This window comes from Musa acuminata, chromosome BXJ3-6 (genome assembly GCF_036884655.1).
Source record: "Musa acuminata AAA Group cultivar baxijiao chromosome BXJ3-6, Cavendish_Baxijiao_AAA, whole genome shotgun sequence".
Classification (NCBI taxonomy): domain Eukaryota; kingdom Viridiplantae; phylum Streptophyta; class Magnoliopsida; order Zingiberales; family Musaceae; genus Musa; species Musa acuminata.
The window spans coordinates 17,491,370-17,518,695 of NC_088354.1; the positions used below are offsets into that span (position 1 = coordinate 17,491,370).

At 35.5% G+C, this 27,326-nt stretch overlaps 2 protein-coding genes across 3 annotated transcripts; one reads left to right on the top strand and one right to left on the bottom strand.

Moving 5' to 3' along the window:
• The first annotated feature begins 7,687 nt into the window (after positions 1 to 7,687).
• Positions 7,688 to 15,512, top strand: LOC135639770 (alpha-ketoglutarate-dependent dioxygenase alkB-like). 2 transcript variants are annotated; one of them, XM_065153664.1, is made up of 7 exons: positions 7,688 to 7,848; positions 7,952 to 8,109; positions 10,352 to 10,698; positions 11,997 to 12,135; positions 12,255 to 12,321; positions 12,397 to 12,518; positions 14,410 to 15,512. In XM_065153664.1, exons 1-7 carry the CDS (start codon positions 7,748 to 7,750, stop codon positions 14,547 to 14,549), a joined length of 1,074 nt encoding a protein of 357 aa, XP_065009736.1. In that variant the 5' UTR covers positions 7,688 to 7,747; the 3' UTR covers positions 14,550 to 15,512. The 2 variants fall into 2 exon arrangements, with proteins under 2 accessions (XP_065009736.1, XP_065009737.1); XM_065153665.1 differs by having other exon boundaries at positions 7,696 to 7,812; positions 14,410 to 15,440.
• LOC103988651 (protein indeterminate-domain 16) lies at positions 14,806 to 15,255 on the bottom strand. The gene has a single exon (XM_009407250.3). It carries the CDS (start codon positions 15,253 to 15,255, stop codon positions 14,806 to 14,808), a length of 450 nt encoding a protein of 149 aa, XP_009405525.1.
• Positions 15,513 to 27,326: the final 11,814 nt, after the last annotated feature.

A 27,326-nucleotide genomic window follows, 5' to 3' on the forward strand; every position in this document is an offset into this window, starting at 1 on the left:
ATATATACACCGAGCGGTATACTGAACGGTATACTGCTCGGTATACAGTATCATACCGTACCGAGCGAATGTCGAAACTCCGATACGGTACGGTATTTTAATCCTTGATTTACTATTAGAATTAAGCTTGGCATACTTTATTTCTTTATTGGTGTAATAGAGAATTAAGCTTCACCTTACTATTTACTGGTTTGCTTTTGCATTAGTTGCAGGGAGTTGAGTTGCAGCTTAAACATGTCTGTGCTACTGGAGTTCATGGATGGAGCAATGTTTGTGAAACTGTTCTTGGGATATGGTTGGAAGACGTTGCTCACAGTCAGGTTATAGTCTACCCAGGTCGTGTACTTTGCTGGAGAATATTAAAGACGGAAATATAATATAATAAAATATTATATATATTATATCAATTTTTTATGATCATGGTGTTGTTTTTTCTTTCACTAGGTTCCTAATATATTGAAAGGGCTTACACCAGCAAATTCATTATTTTCTGTTTGTTCTGGCTTTTCTAAGTTGGTTATGTTGCCGGTAAAAAGCTATAAGAATGATTGCAAGTTGCTGAAAGGAATGAAGAGAGGTATGCAAGTATTACATGTTCTGATCTCTTTGTGGATATTTGTTCTTTCCTGAAGTTCGTTTTCCACCTGAATATTTATTTTTCTTTAGGATAGATCCATCATAGAACTAGTCCATCTTTATTTAGTATTTTTTACCCAAAGAGTAAATCTTCACTTTAATAAAGAGAACCTGAAGAAATAGTTGATCTTAGAGAAATACGAACCATTAGTTTTGATTTGGATCGTATTGGTAGAGCCCTTTTAATGGATGCATTTAGAATTATGTCTTGAAATCCAAGCACGTATGTAATAGTTAGTCTTAGACACAATTCTTGTTTTTTTACTTCATGCAAGCCAAACAATAATTAGAATGGACTTAAATCATTGCAGGAGCATTTGCTTTTGTAAAGAGCATATCAATTGAAGCTGCTAGACTGGGGGTGCATCTGGCAGCTGGAACCAATGATATCTTGCTGCAAGCTGAAGACATCCTTAAAAGTGCTCCAAAGTCTGAGACAGAGAGAAAAAAAGCAAATGTAAGATATAATCAGCCTGAAAATGTACATAAAGGTATCCAACAGGTATAGATTCTCATTCACCTTGTTAAAATGTTATACTGATGGTGATACTTACTGGACATCAAATACTTCTCTCTTCTATGATTTTAGGATTTGTTGTGTTGAGTTAATCAATACAACAACAGCAACAACAATAATGCTATAAGTCCTAACTATTTGGGGTCGACTATATTGATCTTTTGTCGCTATTGAGATATATAAAAAGCTTCAGGACACCTAGGTGGTGAAAGTGTCTCGCATCACTTCTGGGTAATGATCTAGCTCTACACTAAAATCTGTTAAGATCCATGTTCATGAGATCTGACATAGTTTTACGATGTTGTCAATGGCATAACACAACCCTCCACCTTTTTTATCGAGGATTGGGACCAGCATTAGTGGTGTATTAAGTTATTTAATCTAGGATTTAATTTCACATAGTTAAACTAATGGGCATACTTGTTCCCATGCATCAAATTTATGGGTTGGTTTTATTTCCTTTACTATTTTTTTTCTCAGTTGGTATTAGGTCGTATGGGTCAGTATCTTGCCCATTGGTACTGTATTCATCTAGTAGATTATATTGAGATTTTAAAATCTCTTGCTTCAAGACCAAATGAAATTAATCAGAAACCTTAAATAGTTTAAGTATTTGATCTTAAACATCCTGTACATTTTTAATGATGTGCTACAATATCCTGCTGGCAGTCAATTTAAAACAAACTGCACCAACCTAAAGAAAAAGGATACATTCCAATCTGCACCTCCTTCTATGTCAGAATCATTTATTTTATGATGGCTGAATATTTGTAAACTGGGGGATGTGTTTTGGTTACTGTTGTTATTGATTGCATTTGTTTTCTTTTATCCATTGTGCATTGATGAGCACGAATTGCAAACAATTTGGTTCCATGTCCTGATGACAATTTGCTCTGTTGTCTGTAGGCATATGAGAGTTTAAGTGATGGCTTTGGTAGGACGATATCTGCTTTAGTTGGGACTCCTCTAAAAGATTTTCAGCATGGTGCTGGCACAGGATCAGCTCTCGCAACTGCTGTTCATGCAGTTCCTGCTGCTGCTATATATCCTTTGTCTTATTCTGCTCGTGCTGTCTACTCTACATTACTTGGATTGAGAAATAGGTAAACCTTTTTGCTTAAATTGCATATGATGGAATCTTTTACAATCTAATTTAGCCACCCTACAGAATGGCCTATACCTTAATGAATCCATAGTCATTTTTTCAATTGGGACCAGTACATATTAATGGACTCCAAATGCTACCACAGGTAGTGTACCATCATCAAATATACTTGCTAAAATGCATGAGCAGTGTTGGTGTGGGTGAATTGGGTTGTCCAATATGAATAGTTCTTAAATATTATTTATCTAAATCAATCATGAGGACCAATAACTAGTATCTCTAGTCATTGAATTTTGATGTTCAATTAGGTCACATGATAAGACTAATTCAATAAAATGTTCAAGGGAAAAAAATCATATATCAACTTCCAAAAATGTGCTCTTATGATCTTTCATTCTCAGTATCATGTATAGAAATTCTACCAATAACTCAATTGCTTGGTGGAAGAATCATAATGAACTGGATTTTATTGAGGAAACTAAGAGAGACTTTGATTGATTAGTTGAACACTTGAAGCTTGTAAATTTTCAAATTTAGAGTTTTATCATTATCAACAATATTCCTAAATAATCTAAAAATTGTGGAAATAGAAGGTGGACAATGTTGCACTCACACGTCATCTCTTACATGGTAAATCATATATTCATATATTAGAAGCAAGCATGATGTTATAACACATGCATAAAGGTTTTGTGATGTTAGTAATATCAATACCATGCTGGAATTTGACGATACTTTCTGCTGAATGTATTTGTCATTATTTTATTGGTATACTTATGCTTCCAGAATGCTGTGGCTGAGAATTACATTGCCAAAGTTTACATATGACTGAATGCAACAGAGACAATTATACTTGCTTCCTAAATAACAATCAAGAACTCGGGGCTCTAATCTTCTTTTTATTTTATTTTTTTTCATTAAGTAAGAAGAATTAGGCATTATGCTTTTCCAGTGAGAGACCCCAACTAGACTAAATTTTGGACTCTACTCCTTTTTGTAGTCTAGGACTCAGTAATCATTTGATCACTTAGAAGTTTGGAAGTACTTGTTAACCATGCTTTTGTTTTTGCAGCATGGATCCTGATCACAAAAGGCAATCGATGGAGAAATATAGAGGGCCCTCCCCAATCACGAGATCGCCAAATTAATTCTCTTGGCAGCTATTTATATTGGCATCTGTGTATGTAATGTATTGTACATGATAAGCTCTGTGCAGTGTATTTCGTAAAATATATGCGCCACCCGTTGTCAAGAAAATTGTGAATAGTAATTTATTTTTTTTGTATAAATTATGTGGATTGCATGTCTACCACTGTGAGAGGAAACTACTGCTAGCTTGGACTTGCCATTGTTAATGATTGTAAATGTGATTATTCCTATCCTTGGCTTGCCAAAAGGTCATTCTTTTTTTTTCTTAGTAAATTTGTCTTTATAAGGAACAATAACAAAAACTTGAGCTTATTAAATAAATTATGGGTATGAACTCTTTCATTTCTTAATTATATTGGACTATTTTCCTAGTTTTCTTTCAGTTAAAATGTAATGACAAGTCCCCTAACTTTATATATCATGGCATGGGAGCTCCAAGAATAATGTCCCGAGCAAGACAACAAGAACAGTGGTCGACGATGCTGAAGCTTCGAGTAAACCAACCAAAGAAATGACAAATAGGAAGAAACACTGAACTTTTCATTCTGATTCCTCGTCAACTCACTAACATCTAATCTGCATAATGTGATACGAATGAGGATGTGGTGGGTTTTTGTATACTCACATTATTCATTTTAAATCTACCTAACCTACTCAAGTCAGATTAGGATATCTATTAATCATGTACAAAACATATATGAATAGATTAATAGCTATACTAGTAGAGTTTGGGATGAATTCGTCATGAAATTTATGAGGACTCACGTCACTGCAATACTTAGCTAAGAATCACTGTCTTGGCATCGTTCTTAGGATATATCTAAGCATTTAGAAGCAAGGAAAGAGTGCAATCATCGTTTAGAAATCAAAGCGCATTATATCTTTGTCAGTTGTTAACTTATTTTTGTCCGATAATCTTATTTTAATTGACTTTTGGTCAATTTAAACTATTTAACAGAATGTGATATTTTAATTTAAGACACATAAAATGATGGAATAATAATGACGTCTAGTAAAATGAGTTGAAAGACATGAAATAATTCTCCATGTTTTAAGTCTTTATGTTTTTATATAACATTTTAGATATTAAGGATCCAAAATGTTGATCATATATTGTTTTTAGAAAGAGTATAACAGACTATATTTTTTACCAAAGCATATCTTTTAACCAATGAAATAATTGACGAATCTATAGGAGCTACACCAAGAAAAATATATATCTAAATATTTGACTATAAGTAGTTCTTATTTAAGAACGGACTAATTATATATTACTCCCTATAATTAGCTATCTTTAGAATTTCAATCCTTATACTTTCAAAAGTTACATTGGGATTCCTATATCCATGAAAATTAAATATTTAATTCTATTTCTCCTTATATTTATAACTTTGCTAACGAAATCATACTCTATGGTAACTCGAAGTGAGGTAAAGTCAGTATGAACTCAGTGATAAACCTTACAATATTTTTCTCATCATAGCAGATGGTTTAAGAAAAAATGAAATTAAATATTTCACTTTCATAAATAAAAAGATCTCACTATAACTTTTAAAAGCATAAGGACTGTAATACTAAAGATAACTAATTATATGGGATAATATGTAATTAACCCTTTAAGAACAACAAAAACTTGTATTCAAGGATTCTATACATGTCAAGACATACTATCAACTTTTAGATTTTAATTTTTCATCATTTGATGTTTTAAACTAACATATATATATATATATATATATATATATATATATATATATATATATATATATATATATATATATATATATATATATATGATTTTTAAATTTATAAAGAATTAATTAAAATATAATATCCAAAGAACCTTGTTTCATATCGATCGGTTATATTAATCATTCGGATTAATACATATTGGTAGATATTAGTGCATCATGTGTCGATACACCGATATATACCTATATTCTAAAAAAAATTAAAAATAGTCTAAATTTTTAAAAAATATATTTTAGCATTTTTTTAAATTTCTCATATATAAATTATATTTAAATAAGAATCAAGTGTATGTATGCCATAAATGAATATAATTTTAGGTAAGTGGACCTAAACGTAAGATAATGTGCTTAATGTTCCTAAACATACATTAATAAATCAGTAATCATATAAAATAATAAAAAAAAATATAGAAGGAAACTAAATACCTTCAGTTGGAGAATTTAGACGATTAAACAAAGTGCTCGTTTGTGAAAAATCAAGAGGTTGATTTATACCAATCAATTAGAAGATTAAACAAAGTGAGAGTATGAGAACGATTGAGAGAGTGTGTGAACGAGCGAGTGAAAGAGGAGGGAGGAGGATCTAAAGGGTAACACAAGCCTAATAGTTGATTCGGCCATTGGACCAACTGATACATAATAGATATGATCGTATCCCTTAGGAGATAGATATGATCGTATCGATACATAATAGAGAAGTACCAACTGATACGCTTATCCCTGACTATATACCATCCTAAATGGAGTGGTCTACGCATCCATTAGCTATCGATTTGAAACATACGATTTTGTTTCATATGGTATTAGATGGGTGGCACATCAAAACATGAATATACCAATTTAGGTACACAATGTATATTCATTTTGTATATTAATGTACTTATATGGCTTGAAATATTGTCTAATATCTACATGGATCTGAATTTGGTGTTCTTGTATTTTCAAGCTTTTATCCATTTGAATTTTTGTTATCTTATATTTATAATTAAACTATAAAAAAATGGTGAATTTTCTTTCAAATTAGCCAAAAGTTCAATCAAGATATTGCTTCAGCTTCTATAAATGCCTCAACTTGTTCGTACATGATCCGCACAAAGAAAAAAAAATCATAATTAATAAAGATTTATCATAATATATAATTTTTGAAAAATAAAAAATCATAATTGATAAATATTTATCCAATTATATAATTTTGAAAAATATAGTATAATCCTATATGGCTTTCCAAGAATCATTTGGGAACTAAATTTTGAGGTTTCCATATATTTGAAGTTTATTTATCAAAGTTATAAGCCTTTTTAAAATTCAATTATAAAATAATTACAAATCAGAAAAAACATAAAAATATGATTTCAGCTTAGAAATACAATATACAACTCATTTATATGTTATGATACAACAAAGTTGATAATTGGCATAGATTTATTTTGTTACATTATTTTTTAAAAATATATTAAATCCAGTCAAAAATTATCATGATCAGGATATAATATTTGGAGATATTTCGATCATATAAATATTTTAATTGATTTCTATCGAATCTTTTTAGACCTTACTCTTTCTCTTATTATTATTATTATTTTTTTCGGGATCTTAATTTCTTACCCATTTTGCTTCTTTTCTTGAACTGGATTAAAAAAAAGACAAAAGAGACAATAACTGATTAATGTTAAGTGGGAAAATCCCTGCGGTAAAAGAAAATACAAAAGAACTACATAAATTATTGATGTATATATATAATAATAATAATAATAATAATAATAATAATAATAATAATAATAATAATAAATAGTATCATACATACATATATGCATTATACATAAATATATATATACATACATATATACATACATATATATACATATATATATATATATGTATATATATGTATATATGTACATACATATGTATATATATATACGTATGTATATATATATCTATATATATATACATATGTATATATATATATATATGTCTATATATATACATATGTATATATATATATATATACATATATATATATATACATATATACATATATATACATATATATATATATATACATATATATACATATATATACATATATATATATATACATATATATACATATATATACATATATATATATACATATATATACATATATATACATATATATATATATATACATATATATACATATATATACATATATATACATATATATATATATATACATATATATACATATACATACATATACATATATATACATATATATATATATATATGTATATATATATATATATGTATATATATATATGTATATATATATATGTATATATATATATATACATATGTATATATATATATATACATATGTATATATATATATATACATATATATATATACATATATATATATACATATATATATATATATATACATATATATATATATATATATATATATATATATATATATATATATATATATATATATATATATATATATATATATATATATATATAATGCAACGCGTTGATGTGTCGGTTCGATCCTTGGATCAACTTCCCCGGCGAAGTCGCTCGACCGGAGGCCGAAGGATGTACGGCGTCGAGGCGAGCGGGGCGGAAACCGAGCGGACCGCCTTCCGGCGGGCGGAGAAACGGTACAAGCTCTACAAATCTCAGCCTCCCAGATCCCGGTTCGCTTCTTGGGCTCAAACCCTAAACCTCTCTCTCTCTCTCGATCCTTTTCTTTCTTCCTGCCTGCTTTCTTACGAAGAATTCGATGCTTTGTGGTTGCAGGAAGCAACCGGTTGTGAACCGGACCGATCTCTCGGACGTCATCGATTTCCTTGCGGTCCTTGAATCCTTCGAACGCGACGGAGGTACTCCGGAGGGTATCTACAGATTCGAGTGCCCGGGTTTTGCTCTTCCAATCTTTTGCCTCAAAGATCGACCAGGTACAGAGTGGGCCGTCGTCCTTGGTTCTGCTACTGTTTCTTTTGCGCTTTTTTCTTTTCTTTTGTGTGATTTTGATAAGGAAGGAATTTGTAAGTTATTCACTTGGAGTCTATAGGCTTGTGAAGTCAATGTTGCAAACTAAGTTGAAGGAAGAAAACGATTCTGAGTCCGCATTTAGTTCCTTTACTGCTTCCAAAGTTCGTAGCAGGGATTATTACGTCTATTTCTTATCTATGCTTGTTGGGTGTTCTTTGTGTTCGTTCGTTCTGGGCTTATCAGATTCAGGTTTTGATGGTCATCTCCAGTATTTTCTTAACTCAGTTTTTGATTCATGATATTGTTGTGAACATGGTTTTAGGATGTCTTCGTCTTTTCTATTTTTTTTGTTGCTGCTGTGCAGACTGGGTTAAGCTTCCATCATGACATGGAGTTTGTTCCCATAAGCATTAAAATGATTTTTAAAACATAGAAAATGGGCTTTCGGCAATAACAAATAGTGGTTAGACACAAGCATATGATGTCATTTCCTAAATATGCTTGAAAACATGAAACTTGCTTCTGTGTTAGTTCTAAGCAAAGAAAGTGTGTAAATATTTGTTGGTGTGTCATGATTGCACTTGGATTTTGGCAAAAAAAGAAATTAAAGTTGTTTAAGGCCTCATGACATGGAGACAGCAAAGTATCTTGGAGCTCTGGTGTGTTAAGGCAGGTTACACTTGTTGGTGAAATGAGGTGCACTTGGTTAATATATATACACACATCTATACACATGTTTTCGAGGTGCAAAACAAAACTATTGTTCACCAATGTTTAAATAATGTAAAATTAGATGTGGTTTGCCAATACTCAAGTAAATTAAATTTTTAGATCAATCACATAGTTATAGTGAACTTGAACATCTGTTTCTGTTTTGATTCTTAACAATTGTTGTTTTAATATTTTAAAGTGAGTTGGGCTAGATATGTTGTCACATACATGATTGCATTGTGTTATATCTTGATTGTCTGGTGGCAATGGTGGTGCTGCAACATCAGTTGGTTAGTCCAGATCAAAATCCAAAAACATTAATTAGAAAAAAAAATCACATAGAGTAATTTTGTTACTAGTCAAATAACTCCAACTAATCATGCTATCTCTGGGGTACTCTATATGTAATAGAATATTCAAATTCTAATACATGTAATGAGCTGGTCAACCTTTGCAACATGATTTATCTTTCTAAAATTCAAACCTGATAAGTACAAACATGTACACTCAACTTTCCAACTGTGGTATGATCAGGAACCATGTGGCCTTGAGGAAGTGTACTAGATCAGGATCATCATTAAAATTGGCAACCGCCTCAAGATCACCATGACCAAATCGGGGAAGTAACAAACACAACTTATCCTTAGGCACCTTTTTTCCATACAGACTTTCACCATCTCTTTGTCACTTGTCTCACTCCCTTTTTAATATGAGCTCAATAATGTCTAAGATGGAGATGAAAGTGATAGATTATAAGGACAATAGAGAAAGTGCAGTTTTTTGTGGACCATTGAGCTGTGAAGCAGCTATAGAAGTGGGCCACCTGTTCACTGAGCAGCTATAGAAATCCATGGATTTGCCATATGGATCTGATCACCTGCACTAGAGGAGAGAATAACTCAGGATAGGAATAGAGATATTGGGTTTTGGTTAGTGAGTTTAAGGTTTTTTTTTCAAATTGTGCAAAAAGTGGAATGTGATGGACATCATTCTTCACTATCATCTTATTAGACAAGTTATCATTGGTCAGACCAAAATATAAAATCGTGTTTCTTGTTTTGATACGATTACTCATTAACCAACTAATCTCATCTATGGTTTCAGTTTGGTTAGCGTGTGGTGTCAGGAATAATGGTTGACACCATCATGAGTTGTTCAGCTTTGTGAAGACATCAGATGTATTTAAACATTTGTTGATTTTGAAAATTAAATGTGATGTTGGGTATTTTCTCTTATTCTTATTATTTATATATACAGTTTCCTGGCAATGCTGATTGCCGATCAGTATTTCTGTCTTAACGTCAGATAGAAAAATCTGATGCCATAGGATCGGGATATCTTTGCTGGAAGTTTCACATTTTTATTTGTAGTCTTATTCTTGTCCTATACATCTGGCTACTTACAAGAGATGTGCATCAGCTATTTTCTTTAGAACCTTGATTCTAGTTATAAAACCATTAGCTGATATGGTTCATATTTGTTATTTTCATGTAGGATTTTATTTTATTCCATGTGCATTGACTATTGAAGAACAGTGCTACTGGATCAGGCAGAGTTTGATTAGCTTTCCTCAGCCTCCTAACAGAACAAACCATACAGCTATTTATGGCCCAATTTCTGACTTATTAACTGCTGTTCAAAACAAGAAGATTTTGGTGGAAGCAGAAAATTCAAACGTGAGTCTGGTTGACAACAATATGCTTGCACCTAGATATATCTTTTCAGAAACAAGTCTTGATACACATGTAGAGGGGCATGATTCATGCAAATCAGTTTCAGCATCAGTTCTCCTAAGAAAACTGCGTTGGAGTACCCTTGGCCTACAGTTTGACTGGTCTAAGGTACATTGAGGTTTCATTTTTGTATTTTACTTGTTTTCCAATTCAGTGAAGAGTTCCCCTAGTTTTTAAGTAGAGATATAGAATCATAGATGAACATTGGGAAAATATTTTTGACTATAGTTTGGGTATAGAATAGGAATATAGGATGAAATGGTCTGTCTCTATATTCAAAAGAAAATTGTTGTATTTATATGCCGTTGTCATCTATCATTAATATTATTATAGTGAATTTCCATTTAAGTGAAGAGTTCACCTTTTTTTTTAGTAGATATATAGATGTCCATTGGGAAATAAATTTTGGCTATAATTTGGGTATCGAATAGTTAGAGGATAAAATGTATCTTTGTATGCAAAAGAAAATTTGTACTTATATATCATTTTTAGCAACTGAAGATAAATTGCTTAAGGTTAAGAATGAAGCAAAATAGAGTTAAATGATGCTTTATATATCTGGAATTCCAATTGACGGAGGGCACTTGAAAGTTGAAACAGTGATATCCTGTTCGCAGTAGCTTGCTATCATAGTTTTATGAGTACATGTGCTTGACACTTACTAAAAGAAGATGCCTGCTTTAAAATTCGTTCTTGTTACATACCTCGCTTGGTCAGTTATCAGAAAACACCGTGGTTATTGTTAAGTCAATTAGAACCTTATTCCTGATTTTTGTTTGCTTGGAAATCAGGATGTTTCTTTTGGTACTTTTGGCGTATTAATTTTTCTCCTTCATAGAGATGGGTTTTGCTCATGTAAGAATGCAAAACTTTTAATAGCAGTTAAGTTTCATCTATATACTTTCTATATTAAGCCTATAATGAATGCTTTGAGATTTACTAGTATTTGGAGTGCTTTCTGTTGTCCCAGTTTGCTGATTTACTTGTTTGGAATTATTGCTTTTTGAGGATGATTAGGTTGAGTGCATCTTTTTTATGCAAAATGTGACAAAGAACCAACCCTATTACAAGCCTATCTTCATAAATGCTAGAGAATACACATTATATTGTTAAGTACACTGATTCAGCTGATTTACCTGTTTGCAATTTTAACTTTTGTTGAAAAGACAAAGATGATCATATTGAGTGCATCTTTCTTATGCAAGAAAAAAGAAATAGAACTGCCACATTTCTGGAAAACTTACATTCTTCAGAAATGCTGGGATAATTTTATCCAGAATTGGAAGTTCATCAATTTGACTAATGTTTTGCTTTATAGGTATCATGTCCTATTCACATGTGGTCCTTGCTTGCTTTTTTGTGTTGCGTCATCACTTATCTCTTGGTTTATGTTTGTTATGATGTAGCGCAACTATGATGTATCTCTCCCTCATAACAAGATACCAAATGATTTATGTCTTCTTGCCAAGAAGATGGCAGTACCAGCCATGTCATCAGGGGAAGAATTCCAGCCCGAAGCTGCAATAGTGAACTATTTTAGTCCAAGTATGTCACAACATATCTAAAACCCCACAGTTCTATTGCTAGTTGGTTAAGAGATGGTACCACTGGTATGTTGGTTCCACTGATTTATGATGTAACAACCTAAGAGAGATTCTTTGCAGGTGACATGCTTGGTGGTCATCTTGATGACATGGAAGCGGATTGGAGTAAGCCTATTGTAAGCATAAGGTATGCTTGCCTTAAATTGACCTTGGTTGTTAAGCATCTAGTAACAAGCTCATGAACTTCGTAAATCTCTTATAGCCTGGGGTGCAAAGCTATTTTTCTTCTTGGGGGAAAATCTAGAGAGGATATGCCTGTTTCCATGTTCCTTCGTAGTGGAGACATCATACTTATGGCTGGGCAAGCAAGAGAATGCTTCCATGGTTAGTTCTCATTTCTGTTTTTTTTTTTAATTTTTTCTTTTGGCGTTAAGATCCTTGTATTTTATTTTTTGCAGATCCACTCTTTTGCATAATTAGCATATTCATATCGCTCTGATAATTCTTGTTGAAGATGTCAATCTGAACTGCTGACTAACTAATTCATATACAGGAAATATGCTAGAAAGCATTGTCTTCTTTTTCCATGTATTGTGTTTCTTAATAAGTCTGATGTTATACATTGGATCTGGTGAAAAAATATATCTTCCAAACCAACTCAGGCTTGACCCAATACTTGTATCCAATTAGTATATAGAATTATGTATTGACATGAACAATGCAGATGCAAAGTAAAACAATCACAAACATCAAACAAGGGAATCAAGTTTGGGAATAGTGATGCGAATGATGATCCAATATGGGTCTAAGGGTCTAAAGTGTGCTGCCTAAACTTCACATGCACATGTTATCTCTATGTATGAATCGGTGAAAGCAAGGCTGCAATAAAGCAATTTGTCATGGTGCCGATGCAAAAAGGTTATTTGATTCTATTCAGGTTAAACCTATTCTGTTTCATGTATCTCTCTTCTTAATAGCTATGCTTAGCAGTCAAATTTGATTATCCAAGACTTTCCTGTATTTGTTATAGACCTATTCCTATGGGCTCATTACATGTCAAGTATTAGGTTCTTTTTTGGATCTTATAGATTGCCCAACCAAGACTTGGCTCTACTATAGTATGATTCATTATATAATGTTGGCCATATCTTCTTAAGTTATAGTGTAGCTTATTTGTAGGTGGTTCTTTTTTTCTTTTTGATGAAAGCCAGGGTAGGGATTCTGGACAATCCCTTTTCTTGTGTTTTATGTGATATTGGTTGATTTTGAGCTAGTCCCCAATGGATTTGATCACTTCCAAGCTGATCTTAGGTAGGTTCTAGAGGAATTTGATCGATCCTACACAATCCAGGCAGATTCTTGTTGATTCTTGGTTGATTCAATTGACTTCTGGTCCGACGATCTGATCCAGCTAATCTCGACTGATCTCAAGTTCAAAAACATACAATTTCATCATTTCTCTCTTTTGTTCTGTCAAACAGTAATTTTTCTTCAATAATTTTCTTATCCTACTTTCTGTTGTTGGTTTCGAGAGGATAAGGATGTTCACCCAACACAAATGTTTGGTAGAGACGGTGTTTTAGTAATGCACACATCACTTGTGTGTTTGGATCCAAGGTGGGTTGTAGTCGACCAATTCTCCCAACATCCATGTCAAAAACCCTTTGGTAGTCTTATAGCTTACATGAAGAAGCATGTACAGGGTGGTTGCAACAAGAGGTGGTGTCAAGATTTGAATTTGTTGCAATCATACAGGTTATGGGTGAGCACATAGCTGACAATTGGTTTCTTTACCATTGTTGTTAAATTGTATTATGTACTGTACCAGCTAAAGATTGTCTAATATTACATCGGGAGCTATATCGATCTAGGTTGCAGATGTTTGCTGAGAGTAGATTATGTTACCAAATTGTGCTGGAGGTTGCGTTGTCATGTAAGTTGCCATTCTTGCGCTCTGAGGCAGGTGAAAGATTTCTCCCAAGAGATTAACACACTATTATAATGAACTAATTTCAATTACAAATAACAAAGAGTTAATTCTGCAGCCATAAAGCAGAAAAGGTTCTCTTTCTTTCTTCTTGCTTTGTGGTAACATGGTCATTAAGCCACCGGCCATTATAAGCGACACTGAGCTCATTAATACTTTGACGATGGGTGATAATCTGAAGATTTTAGAATTGTGGTTGTTACTTGATTTTTCCCCATATATTGCTGTTAATAACAGCAATAAGTATTGGAGACTGTTTTAACTCTGTTCTGGTTTCTATTTGAACAGGAGTTCCTCGGATCTTCATAGACGACGAGCATGCAGAGAATTCTGATCTGTTGTCACAATTTTCGGGTGAAGATGATCGCTGCTTCATGGATTACATAAAAAGCTCAAGAATAAATATCAATATCAGACAGGTCAACTAGAAGCATGTCAACAATTTTGCAATTGGAACAGCATTTCCTTTATGACAATACCAATTTCCTTATTTTAGCTCAAGTGGCTTAGCTTGTTATTAACAATGGGGAAAGAAAATTTTTAAGGACATCATCAGTACGGCAACGGCGATAGCACATGACTTTTGACTGGGGATGTCATCTTGGAAGAGTTGAATGGGGGAGGAATGATCGCTTCATTGTTGTGATCCATATACAGCTGAAGAGTGATGTTGAATTGGTTCTGCTACGGCCGGAACCGTTGGTGGCAACTGTAGCAAGTGATCTCCAAACATGCAGAGTTGATCCTCCTGGTGGCTATCTCCTTCATCCTCTCGGCCTTCTTCACCTCTTCTCTGGCTCGCTCCCAGACCAGCTGAGCACGGGCAAACTCTTGCTCAGCCAACTCTAGCTCCCTCCTTGTCAGCTCTCTTATCTGTTCAGCATAAGCATTCTCTACAGCTGCAAGTCGGATCTGCTCTGCAGTTTGTTGCTTCAATAGTTGCAGACTCCTCGCATAGCCGTGGGATTCCTCAGTCGCAGATGGCTGCAGTGTGCTGATACTCATTGACAGATTAAGATCAAGTAGCGGATGGTCAGATGTGTCCGTTCCAGCCGAGGACTTTGGTGCATGAGAGGGAGGTCGGGTGGAGGAGGAGAGTAGCAGCCGCAGTTCTCTTTGATCATCCTCTTCCATAGGACCAAAAGAGAGACAGATAACCCAAGAGCAAAAGGATGTGGCGGAGTATGGTGTAGTGACTAGCCTCCTTATATAATGATCTCCCACATGCCAACTTTACCAGCTTGCCCATGCTGTCAGTCTCTTGCAGAACCTTAAAGATTATCGTCAGGCTAATAATATATATGTATGCCTAGCTTTAATGTACGACCAATTCTGTCAATTTGATGCGTGTGAATTGCTAGATTCGTTATGCTGAGTTGCTGATATCTATACCTTTTTCTTGAACAGAACTGGGTTCCTTCGAAAGAGACTTCTTCGTACCACCGCATTATGCATTATGCATACGTGAGGAGGTACGTTAAGTACGTATTCTTCTTATATGCACTGATTCAAAGTATCCAATAAGCTTCGAACAGGTACGCATCACACCCTCCTCCGTCCTCTCTTGCTTTGTTAGGTTGCTTGCTTTTGCATCCAACTCGGCCACTTTACGGGTTGGCAGTGGGAGAGGGTGCAATAATTGCATGGGCACGTGTGTGAGCCTTCTCTATGGGAAGAGAGAGAGAGAGAGAGAGTACTCCAATGGCTGTATCAGTAGGTCGAGGTTGTCCTGACACCTCTCACCTTTTCCTTCATCATTGCCCTCGATCATTTTTTGCCCGTGGAGAAGAACCTTCAAACCTTCCCTTCCCTTCTATTCCATTTCTAGCTTCGAACCTTTCGTCTTTCGTGAGAACACCCGCCCTCCCATTGTGAACTTGTGCTCGGTCATCGGGATTGACGTAGGTGATACATTTCTCGACTAAGATCCCACCAGGGGGGGTTGTGTTTCCCACCTACCAAGACATCGAATGTGTACTCCATTGCCTGGGCCTCATATCTCTCTCTCTCTCTCTCTTTCTTGTCATTGTGGGCACGGATCCACCCACGATTAGATCGTTCTCGTCTAAAGGTGATAAGTGGACCCCGGGAGCTCAAGTCAAGGGACTATTGGTGGTGTTCCGATTTAGAACGCCATGATATGAGCTGATGTGTTGAATCATCGACCACATAGTCGTTGATATGTGGTGTTAAAGGGTCGGATCCATCCAAGCGTAGCTCGAACCCATTAAGACAGCCAATGTCGCATGTAACATTCCTAGGATATATCCATATCCGAAACCTTTCTGATAATAGATGGAAAGATCACATGAAAGATGTCGTGAAAGAACTACTCAAAATTTCTATGGAATTATATTCTCTAATAAAATTGTAAAAGTGAAACACTTACATTGAATATATGATAAAAGAATATTTCATACACAACCTCTAAAATTATAAAAATAAGAAATACCGATGCAAGAAACAAAATTTAAAATTGATCCCAAAGCACGAATGAACAAAATCTGAGTACAGATTTATTAGAATCAATATAAATACATGAAATAAATTTCAAAGGAATAGAATTAAACATTCATAAAACCATATGAAAAGAGAGAAAATTCATTAAAAGATTATCCAGAAAGAGATAAACAAACAATTCTATGCCATATATATATATATATATATATATATATATATATATATATATATATATATATATATATATATATATATATATATATATATATATATATATATATATATATATATATATATATATATATAAACTATGAAATCCTCATGATCTATGCGACTCTGGTAACACGATAAAAGGAACCTGACGCAATGCTGCATGTTAAGAGCACTGGTTCTAGATTTAATATGGGGAGTCAAGCGTAGTCCAAATTAAATATACATTCGAAGAACTTTTATTCCCATCGGCCGATGAGAATGAATTTTGTTTTGTGATCATCTCATGTTTAAATTTAAGAGCAAAACATATGCACATATAAGCCGAAACTATTTGTAAAAGTGCTAAAAATAGTTGATGAGTCCCACCACACCGACAAGATGGGATGACAAAAGAGAATCGAAACATCAAGTGATATTATCTATCTACCCACCTGTCTATTTATCTAGCTAGCTATCTATACATACATACATACATACATACATACATTATGTATACATGATTTAGGAATATGGAATGTAAGATCAATACCTATTGTCAAAAAATATTTATTTCTTTTGGAATATTTTCTGATACATAATCTAATTACTATTATGAAAGAGATCACTATCCATCTTGGAATTCATAGGATGAGGAGGAAATTTTTTTTTTTTTTTTTCATATTACTGTATATATACTTAGTTGTTTCAGTATTTTGTACATTCCATATGTGAGAAATCCAAAGATGACTTTTATTACTGCCATTTCATACTATGAAGCGAAAAGTTGGAAGTGGCCCTCAATCTAATACTACAGCTCAGAGACTGTACTGTACTCAGCACAACTTAGTGGGGGAAGGAAGCAGACCATAAAAGTGGTGACGACGCTCGTTACCACTGCTTGCTTCCTGTAACATCTCCCAGCCTACATACTGTAAAGCTGCAGAATCCCATATCTCATGGGTTGGTGTTCAGCTGCTTTAATGGGGAAGAAAAAGTGTGTGTGTGTGTGTGGGAGCAAAGGGAACATGAGGCATGTGTTAGGAAAGGCAACTCACCATCTCTCTTCTCAGCTTTTTCAGCTGATGCCTTCACCCAGACCACAAAAGCCTCAGTGCAGTGTGGGTGATGCCATGTACCATGGTCTCCCACCACCATTGACAGCCACCAAACTCTCTAAAAGTTGATGGATTGGCCTGGAAGATTGGTGGAAGAAAATTACCTCATGCTCCTCCAGCCATCGCTAAGACTTGCAGGTGATCGTCGATCCGTCGGCCGGTCGATGGGCTGATCGGCTGTCGGCATCAGTGGGTTTTGTCTCGCCATAGAGACGCCTGATCTATTGACCGAGGTAGTGGGAGGGGCGAGTGGTCCAAAAGTGTGGATCAGATCTCGTATCAGAGGTCCAAAGGTGCAGATCCTGCCGGGTGCTGTAGATGATGAGTGCAAGTGGTTTTAGAAAGATGAACATATAAACACACGGAAGAAAGCATCAGTAAAAATTATTTTAATTGGATGATCAGAAATTTCAAAAGCTTGAGCTGTTATGAAAAACACCATATCAACCTGAACCTAAATACATGGTAAAAGTTCAAACGAAAAATGGATATTACATAAATATTATTGGGTGAAATGGAAATGGACAGAAAAAGATTCGTTTCCGAAAAAAAAACTGAAGGTCCGAACCAGTTCTAGAACCGGCCCCATGATTCCCAAAATTTAGGAAGCGGAACCGAGGTCAGGCCTATTAGTGATAACGAATGACGTTTATGCAGGGGCAATCAATATAAACCAAGGCATAGACTTAATGCACGAGATCATGTATTGATGACAAAGACACCTGTATCTCCATGCCGAATGTCGAACATAAAACCAAATGTTCAAGAGTACCATTCTTCAGGGAATAATACTATTATAAAAATATTTCAGATAAGAAAATGGTGTTATCATATGGGTTCAATGAAGAAGAATTCCAGTCGCTGCCTCTGGAGTTTTCCTATGTTGATATGTTAAGCAGAGACTTCGGGTGTGTGAGGTGCTTTAGAAAACATCTCTTATCCTTCTTCATTGAGGTCCGTTAGTCAGATTCGAAGGCTCTGGCGATGCTTCCATTTTATCAACAATACCTGCCCGTGAAAAATTCTGAATAATAAGATTGTAATAAATTTAAATTAGCAACAATGCTACTAAAAATCTTGATAGCGAGCGAAAAAAAAGTAAAAAAAAAGAAAGAAACAAAAACAAAAAAGAAACGGAGAAAGGAAGGCCTTCTTATTACCTAAAACAATCCTAATTTTCATTCAGTAGCAGGCTGACTTTGCGATTATGGACCGTGGCACCATTAGAAGGAAGATGGTAGGAAATTGGACATCTTGATACTATACGGTCAAGACCAGCACTTCAGACAAGCAAAACCGAACAACCAAGCCACACAAATTCCAGCACTTGTACAGCTAAACAACAAAAATGCGTGGTTCGTGTCAAAGGTAGAACATCTATCTGCATGTTGAACATCAATGTAGATCCAATCTTTGGGTTAAGGTACTTCACAAAGCTTTTATAAAGACTTAGAGACAATAAAAGAGCTGTGGAAGAACTATGTAGATGCCTGGATCAAATCTGAGATATTAGTAGAAGAACACCAAGTTGATAGGACAGGGAGAATCAACAACTAGCACAATTAAGAAAATGTAATCTTGCTGTCCGGTTGTTATGTCCATAGCGTCGCGTGTTGGGCTAATGGCCCATATTCAATCCATATGGGCTTTATCAGCCCACAGCCCATACCCTCTCTTAACCTAACCCTAATTAAGATTAGGGGGGTGTGGTGGCTGCGTTTTAGAGGCAGATTAAGGCTATAAAAAGGCAGCAACGAGGCAGATCTTTGGAGCCACGAGATTCCAAAGAGAAGAAGGAGAACAAGGCAAAAAAAAAAGAGAAAGAAAGGAAAGAAGACAAGGACAACGCAGAGAGACTGTTCTCAATCATCTAGTAGTGTTCTCATCTCAGGTTAGATCAAATCTACAGTAGGCTCTTGCTGTGATTACTTGGGAGGTTTTAGATATTGTGGGCAGTGACGTGATCCTTGTATCCCAGTTATTCTCTTGTGGTTGTTGCTAGGGTTTTGAGCAAGAGATTGAGATTTGTACATTCATTATTCTCATAGTGGATTATCTCTAGTTTACCCCGTGGTTTTTACCCTTCACATTGAAGGGGTTTTCCACGTATATCTTGGTGTTCTGTTTGATTGTGTTTCCATTTTATTCCGCTGCGTATTTTGGTCTTCTAGTATTTGTTCCTATACAAAGGTTATTCCTGTTTATATCCCCATCAATTGGTATCAGAGCGGGATTTTTGGTGATTTAATTTTTGTATTTGAACATGGAGGCCAGTAATATTTCTCGCATGATTAGTTTGAATGGAAATAATTGGATGATATGGAAACCAAGAATGGAAGATCTCTTGTATTACAAAGATTTGTATGGACCTTTGCAAGGGGATAGTGCAAAACCTATAACTATGACAGATGATGAGTGGAAGAGGTTAGATCGAAAAACAATTGGGTTTATTAGACAGTGGCTTGATGATAGTGTCTTTCACCATGTTTCTACTGAAATTTCTGCATATTCTCTTTGGAAAAAATTGGAAAGTCTCTATGAAAGAAAAACAGTTGGCAACAAAGCTTTTTTGATCAGAAAACTTGTGAACCTAAAATATAGAGAGGGTGCTTCTATTGCTGAGCATTTGAATGAAATGTAGAGTATTACTAACCAGTTATCCTCTATGAAAATGTCTCTTGATGATGAGTTGCAGGCATTGTTACTTCTCAGTTCATTACCAGAAAGTTGGGAGACACTGGTGGTTTACCTTAGTAATTCTGCGCTAGATGGTATTGTCACTATGAGTCAAGTAACAAGCAGTTTGTTGAATGAGGAGTTGAGAAGAAAGAGTTCGGCAACATCTCAGAATGATTCACAGGCACTTATCTCAGAGAACAGAGGAAGGTCAAAGTCTAGAAGCAGTTCACGTATGGGTAGGAGCAAGTCAAGATCAAGAAAAGATATTGTTTACTATAACTGTGGTGAGAAAGGACATTACAAGAACCAATGTAAGCAACCTAAGAAGAACAAAAAAAAGGGAAAAGAAGTGGAGTCTACAGAGTCAAAGGATAATACTACAGCTATAGTGCAGGGTGGTGATTATTTGATTTTGTCTCCTTTTGATGATATTTTTTCTTGTGTGTGTCAGGATCTTGAGTGGGTGATTGACACAGGTGCTTCTTATCATGCTACACCTCGGAGAGAGTTTTTTGCTACATACAGGTCTGGAAACTTTGGTGTTGTCAAGATGGGCAACTATGGCACAGCAGACATCATTGGCATGAGTGATATCCATTTAAAGACCAACCTTGGCTGCAAGTTGGTACTTAAGGATGTGAGGCATGTGGTTGACTTGAGGCTGAATTTAATTTCAGTTGGAATACTAGATGATGAAGAGTATGAAAGCAGATTTCACAGAGGGCAATGGAAGCTCAGTAAGGGTTCTCTTGTTATAGCTAGTGGAAAGAAATATCATACTTTGTACAGGTTGCAGGCTAAAGCTTATGGTGAGCAGTTAAATGCTATAGAGAAAGACTTCAGTATGGAGTTGTGGCATAGGCGATTGGGACACATGAGCGAGAACGGGCTGTAAGCTCTTTCCAAGAGAGAGGTATTACCAGATCTCAGAGGTATACATCTGAACCCTTGTATTGATTGTTTGGCTGGTAAACAACATAGAGTTTCATTTGCTAGTGCTGCTTTGTCTAGAAAAATGCATGCCTTAGACCCTGTTTATACAGATGTATGTGGTCCTTTGAGGACAAAAACTCCTGGTGGATCTGTTGATGTTCTTGGTATAAGTGGTGCACTTTATTTTGTCACTTTTATAGATGATTTTTCCAGGAAAGTTTGGGCTTATGCTTTGAAGACCAAAGATCAGGTTATTAATGTCTTCAAAGAGTTTCATGCCAGGGTTGAAAGGGAGACAGAAAGGAAATTGAAATGCATAAGATCAGATAATAGTTGTGTGTATACAGGATTGTTTAATGACTATTCTATGTCACATGGGATCCAACATGAGATGACAGTTCCTAGTACACCTCAGCATAATGCAATTGCAGAGAGGATGAATCGCACCATCATGGAAAAGATCAGATGTATGCTTTCACAGGCCAAGCTACCCAAAAGGTTTTGGGATGAGGCTTTGAGGACTGCAGTTGATGTGATTAACTTATCACCATGTACAACCCTAGATGGTGATGTTGCAGAGCATGTATGGTCAGGGAAAGATGTTTCCTACAGGCATTTGAGAGTGTTTGGTTATCGTGCATTTGCACATGTTCTAGATAATAAGAGGTCCAAGCTGGATGGTAAGTCTAAAGAATATATTTTTCTTGGTTACTCACATGATCAGTTTGGTTACAGGCTTTGGGATCCAGAAAAGCAGAAGGTGTTCAGGAGCAGAGATGTGGTCTTCTTTGAGGATCAAACCTTTGAGGATTTGAAGAAGAAGGCACCAGCCAAGACTTCTGCAGAAGGATTAGCAAATTGTGACCCAGTTATTCCTCCAGTATATCAGGGTGATGGGGGAGATGTGCAGGAAAATAGTGTAGAGCCTGATGTTGATTTACCTGCAGGACATGTTGAGCAAGAAGAAGTAGGAGAGCAAGTTCTCGCAGAACCTCAGTTGAGAAGATCTTCTAGACAACGTCAACCTTCCAGAAGATACTTTACAGATGAGTATGTGATGCTTACTGATGCAGGTGAACCAAAGAGTTACCAGGAAGCAGTTGAGAGTGAGCAGAAAGAGAAGTGGTTAGTTGCTATGCAGGAAGAGATGGATGCTCTTCAGAAGAACCACACTTATGATTTGGTGTTACTACCAAATGGAATGAAGGCCTTGAAGAACAAGTGGGTTTTTAGGTTGAAGACTCAAGAATATTGTTCTCAACCAAAGTACAAAGCTAGATTGGTTGTGAAAGACTTTGGTCAAAAGAAATGTATTGACTTTGAAGAGATATTTTCTCCTGTTGTTAAAATATCTTCTATTCGTGTTGCTCTTGGTATTGCTGCTAGCTAGGACTTGGAGGTTGAGCAGTTAGATGTGAAGACAGCTTTCCTTCATGGTGATTTGGAGGAGGAAATTTATATGGAGAAACCAGAAGGCTTCAAAGTCAAATGTAAAGATAATTTTGTCTGCAAGTTGAAGAAGAGCTTGTATGGGCTAAAGCAAGCTCCAAGACAGTGGTACAGAAAGTTTGATTCATTTATGACAGAAAATGGATACAAAAGAACAGCTTCAGATCATTGTGTGTACATCAAATGGTTTGGTGAGGATTTTATTATTCTCTTACTTTATGTTGATAACATGCTTATTCTTGGGAAAGATATGTCTAAAATTGACAAGTTGAAGAAGGAACTGAGTGAGTCTTTTGCAATGAAGGACATGGGGCCAGCAAAGCAAATACTAGGCATGCAGATTTCTCGTGACAGGAAAAACAAGAAGATTTGGTTGTCACAGGAGAAATACATCGAGAAGGTATTGGAAAGATTTAGTATGAGCAATGCTAAACCAGTTGGTTCTCCTCTTGCAGGTCACTTCAAGTTGTGCTCAGAACAGAGTCCGTCAAGTGATGAGGAGAAGGAGAAAATGCAAAAGGTTCCTTATGCTTCAGCAGTTGGAAGTTTAATGTATGCAATGGTATGTACGAGGCCAGACATCGCATATGCAGTGGGTGTTACTAGCAGATTTCTTGCAAATCCAGGCAAAGAGCACTGGGCAACAGTGAAGTGGATTTTTAGATATCTCAAAGGGAGCTCTAAGGTTTGTTTAAGCTTTGGAGGTGGACCACCTGTGTTAACAGGTTACACAGATGCAGATATGGCAAGAGATATAGATACGAGGAAGTCTACTTCAGGTTATGTACTTACTTTTGCAGGGGGAGCTATGTCATGGCAATCCAGGTTGCAAAGGTGTATTGCTCTCTCTACCACAGAAGCAGAATATATTGCTGCTACAGAGTTATGCAAAGAAATGTTATGGATGAAAGAATTCTTACAAGAATTGGGGCTGAAACAGGAAAATTATGTAGTGCATTGTGATAGCCAAAGTGCCATCCATTTGTGTAAGAACCCAATGTTTCATTCCAAGTCAAAGCATATAGATGTCAGATACCACTGGATTCGAAATATATTTGAAGAGAAGTAGTTGCAGCTTCAAAAAATTCATACAGATGACAACGGAGCAGACATGTTGACGAAGACCTTACCAAAAGAAAGACAGGAGATATGCCGACAGCTGGTCGGCATGGCTTCACATTGAGGAGTCATGGGACAGCCTCCCTTATGGGCTGAAGGGGGAGGTTGTTGATATGCCGACAGCTGGTCGGCATGGCTTCACATTGAGGAGTCATGGGACAGCCTCCCTTATGGGCTGAAGGGGGAGGTTGTTGGGCTAATGGCCCATATTCAGCCCATGTGGGCTTTATCAGCCCACAGCCCACACCCCCTCTTAACCTAACCCTAATTAAGATTAGGGGGGTGTGGTGGCTGCGTTTTAGAGGCAGATTAAGGCTATAAAAAGGCAGCAACGAGGCAGATCTTTGGAGCCACGAGATTCCAAAGAGAAGAAGGAGAACAAGGCAGAAAAGGAAGAGAAAGAAAGGAAAGAAGACAAGGACAACACAGAGAGACTGTTCTCAATCATCTAGCAGTGTTCTCATCTCAGGTTAGATCAAATCTACAGTAGGCTCTTGCTGTGATTACTTGGGAGGTTTTAGATATTGTGGGCAGTGACGTGATCCTTGTATCCCAATTATTCTCTTGTGGTTGTTGCTAGGGTTTTGGGCAAGAGATTGAGATTTGTACATTCATTATTCTCATAGTGGATTATCTCTAGTTTACCCCGTGGTTTTTACCCTTCACATTGAAGGGGTTTTCCACGTATATCTTGGTGTTCTGTTTGATTGTGTTTCCATTTTATTCCGCTGCGTATTTTGGTCTTCTAGTATTTGTTCCTATACAAAGGTTATTCCTGTTTATATCCCCATCATCGCGGAGGTATAGAAAGCCGGCAAAGCTGATGCTCCAAATGCGCTTACAACAAAAATATCAATTGCAATGCATCCTACCCTTAAAAGGTTGTTCAACTTATGATCAAAAAGTCATCTAAAAGTATAACTATTAGATTATTAGATAAAATATATTATAGATATTATTTAATTTTGATTATGATTAACGATCAATAAAATAAAAGTCAATAAAATAGAAATTCAATTATGATATGATTCCTTAGGAGATGATATTGATGGGAGAGACTTTTCTAATTATTTATCCTAGATCTTTCGTTTTTATTTATAAAATACTCAACCAAGAGATTATAGATCTTCTCTCATCTCTCCTTTATCCCTAAATCATCGTTTATAGTGGTCCTGTGAAGGATTGACATCGCTATAGCTTTCGAATTCGACGATGGTGCGCCTACAAATCAAATAAAGACTTTCTAAGTAGCATCGAAAGGTACGTATTGTAATTTTGATCTATCATTATTTGATTTCAATTTTTTGACACTAATTTATTTTGTATAATAGTATAATCATGGTTTTTATGCTTACAATCGGTGTAAGAGCCATGTTTTAAAATCAAATATTTTATATCGTAAAAATATTTCAACTCTATTTTGTATTTAGATCTATTTGTTAGTATCCTTCACTTGTGAAAATGTGTTATTCGATTTTAATATACGATACTTGAACGATCTATTTATTTTGTCGATATGCTTTTCTATGCAGTCTGTCATGTTATCTGCTTTCACTACCGATCTTCTTTCCAACGGGCGAAGATCAATTACCTTTACAACTCTTTCTCCTTTTCACAGGTTTAGAAGACAACAACCTTTATAAGACTCTCTCTTTTAGACCTCACTCCTCCCTTAGAAACCTTCTACTTCTGGGAAGAAGAGACTCACTAACTTTAGAGAGATTACAACACCTTTTTTTCAAGTATACTTTCTCCCTTTTTCTACTCAATTTGATGCATTCCAAGCAGAAATAACTGGGGTATTTATAGACCCCAAATGATTTTAAAAATGGAGCCAAAAAAGGTATTATCCCAAGTTTTCCGGGTCCTGACGGTACCACCGCCTATGCTGGGTAGTACCACCACTTGCGGTAGTAACACTAGGCGGTACCATTGCCTGACACTAACATTGGGTGGTACCATCGCCTAACACTGACATTGGGCGGTACCACCGCTTGACACAGTCTAGGAGATTGTATCTGGGCGGTACCACTGTTTAGTCTAACGGTACCATCACCTGATAGCCTAAAAAATTGTTCTCTTGACTTTTCCAACTCATATGTGGTTCCACCTAACCTTGGGTCACTGAATGATTCTTCCACTTGGCCCAAAACAGTCATAACTCAGGCCCAATAGGCTTATAATTGAGTTGGTATAGTTATATCCAAAACCAACTCAATTACGACCCAAGTACGACTAATTAAGACATATGATTACAAGACTAGAATTCTATGTTGTTTGGCATATCATTGTTTCGTCTAACGCTTCGTTTGATCCTTCGACGCATCGTTCTCTCCTTCGGCGTATTGCTCAATCGGAACATTGACCTCCCGTAACTTCCGATCTCTTTAGCGTAATGTACAATCTTTCGGCTCGATATCCGAACTCACAACACGAAGTCCTTCTACCGGCACGTCGACCGATCCTCCAACCGACATCCAATCTTCTAATATGTTCACTTTCGGCCGACGTCCAATCTTCTGACATGTTCACTCTAGCTCAACGTTTGGTTCTTTCTGCTTTAGTCAATTTGTCTTTTCTGATCGAAGTTAGTCTTGCATCACTCAAAATATAGATTAGATCGTAAACTCATCAATCGATTTCATCATCAAAATCCGAGATTCAAAAATCTCTCCCTTTTTTATAATGATAACCAATTGATGACATAATTTAAACTAAACTCCCCCTATCAACATGCCATAATTTCAATCATGAATTATATGCAATACATTATATCATTATTTACATCATAAGTTCAAGTATTGCATTCGAACCATCATTCATAATAAAATTTCATTATACCATATATGATCATCATCATACCTTCTCCTCTGTTGTCATCAACAAAAAGGAGAAGTGTAACTAGTAAGTTTTTGAGATATAATTTCAAAGCATTACATTTATCATCATGCAAGCTAGCAAGTTTTTCAGATATAAAAATTAGTAAAAATTTTACATCTTTCGAGATGTGAAAAATAGCATGTTTTTATCTCTTCTTGAAATATGCAAGCTAGCAAGTTTTTGAGATATAATTTCAAATCATTGCATTTATCATCATGCAAGCTAGCAAGTTTTTTAGATATGAAAGTTAGCAAAATTTTTGCATCTTTGAGATGTGCAAGATAGCATATTTTTGGTTCTTCTTGAAATATGCAAGCTAGCACTTCTCTTTATATGTGCAAGTACTTTTGGTTATTCTTGAAATGTGCAAGCTAGCAT

Coding starts and splice junctions, on each gene's coding strand:
- LOC135639770 (XM_065153664.1), top strand. CDS start 7,748: ATGTACGGCGTCGAGGCGAGCGGGGCGGAAACCGAGCGGACCGCCTTC. Junction 12,136..12,254: donor AGTGAACTATTTTAGTCCAA/GTATGTCACAAC, acceptor GATTCTTTGCAG/GTGACATGCTTGGTGGTCAT. Junction 12,322..12,396: donor AAGCCTATTGTAAGCATAAG/GTATGCTTGCCT, acceptor AATCTCTTATAG/CCTGGGGTGCAAAGCTATTT.
- LOC103988651 (XM_009407250.3), bottom strand. CDS start 15,255: ATGGAAGAGGATGATCAAAGAGAACTGCGGCTGCTACTCTCCTCCTCC.